This window comes from Electrophorus electricus, chromosome 20, assembly GCF_013358815.1.
Source record: "Electrophorus electricus isolate fEleEle1 chromosome 20, fEleEle1.pri, whole genome shotgun sequence".
Taxonomy (NCBI): Eukaryota; Metazoa; Chordata; class Actinopteri; order Gymnotiformes; family Gymnotidae; genus Electrophorus; species Electrophorus electricus.
In genome coordinates, this window is record NC_049554.1 from 14,473,338 (window position 1) to 14,483,568 (window position 10,231).

Sequence of the window (10,231 nt, forward strand, 5' to 3'; positions counted from 1 at the left end):
GACAGCGTTACCTCTGAATGCTAATAAAGACGTGCGGTATGATGGTCTTTCAACAAGGTGATCGATGTCTAGAATTGTTTTCTTGGAAAAGTTGAAGGAGGCAGAAGTTGTGTTTGCCAGCCTACCCTGGTTGGGATCGAAGATGTTAACGTTCCTGGTAAACTTCGAGCTCTGGTGGGTGCCTCCTTGACGGAGTCCTCCCAGCCAGCAGAGGCGCCCCATGCTGTCCCACAGCACTCCGGAGTAGGACCTTTTGCAGGGCAGACTGGGTAAGGACGACCAGGCACGGCTATCCATGTCAAAGACTTCCAAGGCTTTCACAGTGCGCTTACACTGACGCCCGCCTGGAGGGAAAGAGATTTTCAGTGAAATAGGCTGACAGGCAGAGAGGGATACACACACACACACACACACACACACACACACACACACACACACACACACACACACACACACACACACACACCCGCACACACACACACACCCGCACAGAGGACAACTTTGACAGCTGGAGGGAGACACACAGACACATGCACACATTCACACACAAAACAGACTGTCTGACACACTCTGACAGTTATAAAGCACCCCCCCCCATTCAGCTCTACCAACCTGCTACATATATCTTCGTTCCCTGAAGGCAGATGCTGGTATCATAGCGAGGTGTGGGCATTGGGGGCAGGAGGGCCCAGACGTCCTTGCGAAGGTCGTATTGCTGTAGAACACTTCTGGGCATGAGGTCTGGTCCCATTCCCCCAACAGCAAAAACTCTGCCATCTAATCAGATACAGGAGGGCAAAGTTTTACCGTACTGTGCCTAAAAACGAACTCAAAGCACAAAAAGGAGTCCAGTAAATCACTGATATCAATGTACTGACTGAGGTGTGTTTGACATTGAAATAAAATATTCCCTTTAAACAGCGGTTTGCCTCTTATAGTATATGCAAACATACTGAAGATTTCAATTAAATACTATTCTCAATCTTCATTAGCCAAAATAGTAAGATTTCTTAGACCAATATTTACAAACAACAAACCATTTCTTTTGTCTCTTAATGCTGATTCTTGAATTGAGTGCTGAGTCTACGCACCTTCCCTTCCTTAGCCAAGAACAAAATGGTTTGTTGTTCTGAAACCTCTGATTGTTTTATATGAGAGAGATCTATCAATTTTCACATGCGTTCACTCAAGATTTTCATTGCTAAAATGTGCTAATATTGCTTATACAACCTTTAAACATGCTAATATTGCTTACACAACCTTTAAACTGGCTAATTTTGCTTATACAACCTTTAACAGTGATGGCAAGTCCCATCAGTTCCTCCCTCAATGAGCACCTCTTCCTCCACTTGCCCTCCTCTGTGTTGTACACCTCCACAGCCTTCAGGGGGCGCTGTTGCTTCCCCACGCCTCCCACCACCAGAAGCTGCTTGCCTAAGACGACTACTGCGGCTCCGGCTCTGGCAGTGGGCATTGGGGATAGGCTGACCCACTGGTCTACCTCCGGTGAGTAGCGCTCCAGGTAGCTGGTGGGTCTTCCTGCCGCATCACATCCCCCCAGCATGTAGAGCTGACCCCCGACCTCAGCCAGCGAGTGGTAGACACGGCTGCTGGACAGGCGGGCCAAGCTCTGCCAGTGGAATTCTTGGGCCGAGGGCACCGACATTGCCCTGGCCGACCCCGGCGTGTTCTTCTCAGCAGGAGAAAACTTGCCTTGTTGGTGAGCTGAAGAGTCGATGGGAAAGATGTAATTAGGGCAAAGATTCAAGATCTTCACCCCCATCCTAGTGCAGGCTGCTTTAACCAACCAGCAAGAATGTAACATGTTTTAAAAATCCAACCACTAGAATAAGACCGAAGGGTAACGGCAGGGTATGAATTGTAGAGTACAGAACAATAGATTTAATTTATTGCTTTATTCGCAAGTAAATGGCCCATTTAGAAGGTGAATTCATAATCCAGACACATTTAAATCCTAGAGTCAAATGCCATGACAGTAAATCGATATTTGACTAACTGAGGAATTTTTTTGCAATTGGATCTTAATTTCAGCCTAGGCTTCAATCCAATTGTATAATTTGACTACTCAGTCTGTCCCCTCTCTAAATAACACATATCCAATGTCATATATATATATATATATACACACACCCACATCCACCCAAATGTTTATATAGAAGTGTTCATCAGCTGTTAAATAAATGCCTGAAAAAGACTCCAGATCACTGCAGTGCACTGTAGTAAGAGATGTAGAGAGAGTCAACATTGTAGTAAAGTACACAAAGTTTGAAACACTTTGCTGCACTTTTCTTGCACAGCTGATGAAGGACCTCTGTCCCAAACATTCTGTTCGTCTGGAAACTGTGTACTACAATGTTAAATATCTCTTCGTCTCTTACTACAGTGCACTACAGTTACTCACCTAGAATCTTCTACATATATATTTAGAGAGAGAGTTATATTGTAGTTTTTATCCTAGGTGAGAGATAAATGGAAAAAGGGAACAATGAAGGAGGACCTGGCTGCTGATGCAATCGATTTTGCACGGCTGTTCAGCTGTGGTCCTCTTCAAATGTGTACACAATTAGCCTGAAGTGGGCTGTTGTACCGCAGCTTAGCATCCATCAGTAACCAGGCAACCATGTCCCACCCCGCTCCCATCTCCTGTACTCCCTCGCTTACACTAAGCAGTGACTTTCCTCTCTTCCCCGTGCATAGACACCTAGGAGGCGAGCCTCTGACGGAGTGCGCTAATTCCCCCGGGCCCTAGTCAAGCCAGCGAACAGCGGGATGGATTTTTCGTTACAGCGACGCCATTTCTGCAGGGGGCCTGTGCGGTGGTGGCGTGCCACGGCACCGGGTGTCGGCACTCATCAAAGTCAAACCTAATTAATCCTGGGTGGTGTGTTCGGCCCTGAGACGCAGAAACGGCTACGTGGGGCTTGGTGATGTGTAAAACCATTAGCCAAGCCTCCGTTTGATACTCAGCGAAAGCTCGCGTTATTCTCACGCTATTCCCTGCCTTTTAGGCTGATGGCAGGTGCCTGAAGGGCTCGACTGCTGAATAGGCATGTTTGGCAGCCGTTGCAACGTTGTGAGCCATCTAATTGTACTGTAATAATGATTTGACTGACTTATTACAGGTGGAGAGCTCTGGGCCTCTGGTGATGGAGTGAGAGAGTCTTAAGTACATGGGGAGTCCTGAAAGTGGTGAGCACTTCATCAAGCTCAATCATGCTGTAAATGAGATAGGCTCTCTCTTTCTTACTCCCTCTCTCGCAGTTTAAACCTCCCTGTCTCGAACTGCACAGGAGAAGACAGACTGCCGTCTTCATTTTCCTGCATGACGCGGCTACCCAGCGGCCAGACATCTGACAGAATCCGAAGCTTTTAATCCAGCCCTGCATGGAAAATCAGTCTGAACTTCCTGAAATGGACCCTCATACAATTTGCCACTGATATTCTGACCTGCAAAAAATTCTGTTGATCATTTCAAAGTCCGTCATGGTACAGATTATCAGCAAAGGCTGAAATATGTATTGCGAATACCCAAAAGTACAGTTCTGGGCAAGGGCATTTTGAGATGCAAATGCCCTTCTGAGGCCGGGGTGGACGGGCACGGCTCCCACTGCTGAAGTCCCTGCTGTTCTCCAATGCTCTTCACCTTCGTTTAAAGGCAGGCTGTCGCACGTTTCATCCGCCGGGAGACAGCGACATAAAAGGAAGCTCAAGAAAAGAGACGTTTCTCCTGACTCCCCCCCCCCCGCCCGAACCATGCAGAGGTGGGTTGCCATGGAAACAATGAGACGACCTAAAGATGCGCGAGCCTCTTTTTTTTTTCTTCCCTTTGTCGTTTGTGCAGAAGCCATGGATAGTTTAGTCTCAATAATAGATGAGCAAATAACCAACGACCACTGGTTTTCTCTCCTTCGACCCAGGCAGGCGTTCTCTAGTTAACGAATCGGAATTGCTTTCTCTTGGCAGGCCTCGCAAAGCACATTAATTGCAATCTGTAACCGATTTGCTTCACCACTTCTTCCTCCTTCTTTTTTTTAATTAACTGCTTGAGCAGCTTGAGTTCAACAGTAGGCCTATGAGCACCCACGGAAGTCGTTTACAATCAGCGTGCGTCCCTCTCAAACTTTTAATCAGCTGGTCTCCTCCTCCCACCCTAACTTAGGCCTAACTTTGGGTCTAATCTCATGCCTTAGCTGAGCTATTATCTTATATGTGTGATCCAGTGCATTTTTCTGTTGACTGCAGCAGTTAGAGTGTGTTTGTCGTCCTTTCCTCTGGGCCCACGCTGCTCTGTTAGCACTCATTCATTGACTTCCACTTAATTAGCTTCCCGCCACTCAGACAGTGCTACGCTCGAGCCCACAGGCAGACACTTCTCAATCAAAGCACCGCAGCGTTGGACAGAGCGGTGGGTTTCTGCGGCTTCGTCCTGCGCCCTTTAAGTCGTAAAGCTTCCTCGGCGCAGAGCTTTACTCTGCACTCCATTTAGCACCGGAATCGTGCTTCCGTATTTCATGCCGGGGAAGACTCCTACCTGTGTGTGTCTGTGTGTGTGTGTGTGTGTGTAACTGCTATAACCTGACACAAGGGCATTTCTTATTATAGTGCTGGTTGCAGATGTGGCGTCAGAGGAGAATCTGAGAAGCAGAGCATTTGAGGGAACTACACAGTATTAGCCGTTTCTATATTCCAGAGCTACTCACGAACATAACAGTGAACGCCTCAGAACTGACTCGTTTTTCTTACACAGTCCCTGGACAAATCAGTAAAACAGTAAACTCAACAAAATCTGTCAGGCATTTAGTGTGTTTTGTCTGTGGGGCATGAGTGCTTAGTTCCTAACGTACACGCCAGTGGTAGGCAGTGTCTGTGATTAACCATAAACCACATTCAAAGTGAGTTTGAGGTATCGATTCTTCCGCAACACCCTTTGCTGACAGAAACTGACAATACTCGTGACACCATGAAATGATTCCTTTTCCAGCACACACCTCCAGAGGGGAGAAGTGCAAAACCGCACTAGAGAAACGGAACCGTGAGGCCTCGGTAACATCATGGTGATGACCAAACCAGGTCTTAGTGTTGCTGTAACTGGGTCATGACCTAGTTCAGCTCGACATGCCGAAACATCCCTTCCTTATTTACAGAGTGGAGGAGTCAGAAATGAAGGGAGCCTCTTTGTTTCTGCTCTGCTAGCCTACACCGTGCTCTCCAATTGGGTCAGTGACAATTGTAGCAGAGCAGATGATTTCCATAGCAACCCAGAATTCAGCTCGTGGGAGCATGATACGGAGCACGCGGCGCCAGCGCCGTCAGCGGCGAGCCGCGCGCACAAACGAGCCCGCGTGCAGCCGCGAGATTGCATTGCTCTCGTTATTGTTCCACTTTCTTTTGAAGTGGAGGCGCAGCGGCCATTTTCAATTTCACCCTTCAATTTTGCAAGAATTGCGTGGGCTCGATATTAAATATTCACAAGATCACGGCAACGAACTGCGCGGGGGCAAGACCTTGGGCGGACTGTTACCAAAACAAACGCTGTCTGCCGAGTGGCTGTGACAATTAACTAGTTAACATCGCTCACACTAAAAAATGAGCCACGCGAAGGTTTAATTTGAAAACAATGCCCTCTAACCAGTGAGAATTAATATGCATGAGCTCAAAGTTCGGGACTAATCAGATACTTCGTGAAAAGTAGGGCTGAAACTTTCGCACCTTGATTTGGCAACTGCACTGTTCCATTACACCTGTATTTCAGAGGAAGCCTCTTAGGCCCATGATAACGTAAGAAGAATCACAGAGGAAAATAAGCTACAAATCTAGGTCACCAGTGCTGGGCAGAGAAACAACTGCACCACTGATTTTGTACATTAGTCCCATTGTTTTTCAAAATGGCACAGCTCTTTAAAAGATCGGAGACTGGACCGGATTCAATTATTGAGGTTTTAAGATCCCATTTGAATATAAACGCAAAAGAATAATGAGAAAGATGATGGAGGGAATATTCTGGAGGAAGATTACAAGTGGGAGCCAGGGATAAGTTTCTCCAAAAGTGCGAGTCCAAAGGCCTGGAAGCTAATTGCTATGGAAATGCCTTTGTAGAAGAGGAATGAGTTTAAGGCCCTCAGATTTCAGATCAGCAGGACTGCTGTTCCCCTGCGGTATTTCCAAAGAGCAGGACTGCGCAAATCACTGAAGCTCAACTCTGAAACTTGGCAGGCTGTGACTGCACCAGACAGCTAACATCGGGTACTGGTGGACATATGCAGTATACCAGTTTCAGTCCTGAAAACTACTAGGAAGTGTGAGGGTCAGTGATGTGAGATGACTGAAAAGAAAAACACTATTAGACTTTTTGAAAATCTCAGACAGAATAGCCTAGAACAGTCTGCTTGCAGGGCACGGTAACCTTTAACGGACATTTATCTGTTGTATTTCAATGACCACGGGGTTATGATTGACAGCATAAAGAGGCAATGACCTTTCTGCTAGAATAATGCAATCCACTAGCATCATGGCCAGAAGTTTGACATACTGTTTCTGGCACAGACTCAGAACTTGTCTGGGACGCAGTGTTACTGCTGCATTAAAAAACATCTCACCTAATATTCACACCACATTAATTTGCAAGTGGAACTTTATATAAGAAAAAACTTTAACAAAAACATTGCAAAAACATCATTTTTACTTACAGGTAGGACTGTCTAACGCAAGAAATATGAACAGCGTTTTTTAAAATTTCAAACATCTACCCCTGTAAGTAATTTCGCGTAATCGGACTCTCCGGGAGGCGATAACTACTGCGCGCACACGCTACGCCTTGGAGTCCGAGCACAGCCAAGCCGAAACGTGTGGGAACTGAATCACTTACTGCGCGTTCGGGGACGTTCCCTCTGCTCTCCTCGGGCGCTTCCTCGCGGCTGTGGCTGCGCGCGGAAGAGTAATCGCGGAGCAAGAATCCGCTCGCGAAACAGACGCTTCCTGTTCGTTCCGTTCCTCGCGCCCTTCCGCCAGCGACTCCACTGCCATGCCTCGCGGAGCGACGCGAGCGACAAACACGCTCCGTGTCCGAGCGAGCGAGCACTTCTGATGCTGTTTCCTTTCCGCCCCGTATAGGTCACATCTGCAACACTCATCCCGTGCTTTTATCCTGGGAGGTAAACAATTATATGCCCTTTAGCATAGAAATGTATATGCAGAATTGTTATGCATATGGTGTTTTATATTTCGAGGTTTTTTCTTAAGACGTTATTGAAGTGGAAAGGCAACGTTGGAAGCTGCTAGAAAACACCCGCCTTCCCTTCCAGCCTTTTTGTTTATATTTTGGTTTTATCAAAGCATTCTATGGTATTTTAACTGGATCTCTGCATAATGCACTATATAACGCCACAGTCAGTGTGAACATTTACAAATTATGCCGTATGATGTACATTTTTTAATGAATAATGTATATTTTCTTTTAAATAATGTAACAGGGCTTCACTGTGTAACATTATATGGTTTGGTTGCACACGAACAACACTATGTACAAAGTTATTGTGTGTGGAACTAGTTTTTGTTTGCTTAAGTGATTCCTCTGATCACATCAGTTGGTCTTTAATCTGCCCCACATTCATGTTGCTTCTTCACAATGTCTTTGCTTGCTGGTGCACATGCAAGCCACAGGGGAACTAACCTGCGTGCGCAGATAACCATGGAACTGTAATTACAGCTTACATCAAGAAATGTTCTGAAAAAGCATCAGCACATCCACACACACACACACACACACACACACACACACACACACACACACACACACAAACAAAAAGTTAGGGGAGCAGGTGTGATATCTTGACACAAACAACCGCTAGTCCAGTTACCCACGGAGAGGACATGAGAAGTACATCCACATCAGTTCTGGATCGAGTCAAAAGCAAGTGGGGTCGGAAGTCAACACGTTCACAATGCGGGGAACAGCGTCTGCCTGCGGCAAGTTTGAGGAGTGAAAGTCTGCAACTTTGATCACCAGTGTGAATAAGACAGAATCAGAAAGCACAACATCAATCACCGGCTGACTGTCTGCCTGCGAGGCTGCTCAAAGTACAGCATTATCCATTTACCAGTAGCACAGCGCTCACTCATGAACTTGTAAAAGACTGCTGTCGGTTACTTGAAAGGAGTCTTTCATCTGTGCAGGATTCATAGGGTTGATGATTATGGCGGAGGTTCAAATTATACCCCTTAATTAAAAAGCTGATCTGTGAGATTCATCTCGGAGAACTCCTCAGAGGAGATGCTACGTGGAATGAGAAACTTTTACATGTTCTTAAGGACGCAGATATACGACGCAAGTATCGTAGTGTTTGTTCATTGCACGAGGAACAGATGGGCTTCGTAGAAGCCCACAGTGAAAACGTCACGTGTGTCAGCCCAGCACGTGAGGACTCTTGTTATCAGTCTGCAACTGATGGGGTTTTGCCTGGACCTTTGTTTCAACACCTCAAGAGATTTTCACTACAGAAGGAAACCAAGAAAGTTGGACCATTGCCAGCTGTCTTCGGACTCCCTGCACAGATCTGAAGTTAGGCTGTCTCACCACTACACATCAAAACTATATAGCAATTTTTCATGTCCCTTCATAGGCCACATGTCAACCAGAGGATGAAAACTAGAGTTAATTGGAAAAATGCTTTTCACTGGGTCTGAGAGAATGATGCATTCTGTGGAACTTGATTGCCTACTGCAAAAAAAACGAACATGCTGTGTAATTACCCGGCATGGGACAAAATGGCTAAGAGAGAGCATAGGGTGAGAAAAGTGATGCTTTTTGATGTTCAGTTTCTCTAAGTTTTATTGGCAGAGCCATTCGCTTCATCACTTGATAAATGTTGCTTGCTAATTTGCTGCTGATTCAAGCAGTTCTTGAGATCCCACGAGTTTGTCTGAGAACGCAGGCATGACTGTCACCATGCTGAGCCAAGGCCCTTGTCCATGTCTCTGGGCACTTTAAATGGATTACTATGATTTACACTGTAATTTGCTATATTATGGGCAGTAAAGCACAGTGCATGCAGGAGGTCTGTACTGTTTGCTCCAGTGAGGCATAAAGGGAGTTGTTATTAAGTGCTCGAGTCAAACCTGTGAGAATGACTTTTCTGAATGATAAGCTGGGTGTCTAAATCACAGCTGCATATGTCTACGGAGCCATGCTGTTATAGGTGCAGTGCAATTTTTATTGCATTGGGTTTATTGTTTTGTCACAGTATCGATGGTGGGGGATATGGAGGATTAAGGGCTCCTTGGTTACTTTGCTAGTTGAGGCGGTAGGACGTGGTGAGTGACTCCGATCAGAGGTTCAGGCCTTGACATCATTTACGCTATTTATTTCAGGAGCGTGCAGACGAAGCGTATAATAACCACCACACAGCTTTCACGCCGTTCCCGAGATTCATTGTTTGCCTTCTTTTGGAATCATATTATATGCATGTATGTTGTCTGAAAAGCTCCAAGGTAAAATAAACTGGAAAACAGTTTTCATTCTTCAGCATCATGCCCTGCTAACTATGTCACACTTCATGTAATGGATTAACGTAAACTTACATAAACACAAAATGATACTGACAGTCTTCATATAATACAAAGTATGATCATCAAAATATGTGTCACTAATAATGTTTATAATCATTGAGTGAAGCTAAGATGCATGTAGCCGAAATAGGCTAATTTGTGTATTAGGGTTTGCTCTATGTGTTTTCCACCAATATTCAAAGGCAGAGATTTAAATATTCCAATAACACTGAATCAACACAAATTCAGTCGCTATCATAACAGAGACAATGGCACTTGTCAGTAAGGTACAACTAGATTAATAAACTATCAATCATTCTTTCCTCCAATATCCATAACTAGGAATTCATACTAACTCAAAATGAGAGGGGTTTCTAACAGCTTTCTCGCACAGCCACCCCTAAACTCCAGTCAAGATGTTTAGTCCCTCAGTCCTAACACTGTCGTTGAGATCGGGAAACAGGACTAATATTCCCTTTGCTTTGACCGAAGCAGACTTGTCAGCCCCAGTAAACATCTTGTGTACAGTTGCAACAGGCCACAAGATTCAGGAGTCATGATTCAAGCGTTTATTGCACAAAAAACAGTTCCACTGCACAATGAAATTTGTAGTTATTATTATTATTATTAGTAGTAGTAGTAGTAGCAGTAGTAGTAGTAGTAGGAG

General features: G+C 45.3%; 1 protein-coding gene across 1 annotated transcript in view; it reads right to left on the bottom strand.

Moving 5' to 3' along the window:
* Positions 1 to 7,168, bottom strand: part of klhdc8a (kelch domain containing 8A) — a 10,482-nt gene extending 3,314 nt beyond the window's left edge. The window contains exons 1-4 of the mRNA XM_035520490.1: positions 6,887 to 7,168; positions 1,291 to 1,725; positions 613 to 777; positions 126 to 344 (exon numbers count right to left, since the gene is read on the bottom strand). Coding sequence (XP_035376383.1) covers positions 126 to 344; positions 613 to 777; positions 1,291 to 1,725; positions 6,887 to 7,151 — 1,084 coding nt within the window. The 5' untranslated portion in view covers positions 7,152 to 7,168. The remainder of the gene's footprint in view (positions 1 to 125; positions 345 to 612; positions 778 to 1,290; positions 1,726 to 6,886) is intronic.
* Positions 7,169 to 10,231: the final 3,063 nt, after the last annotated feature.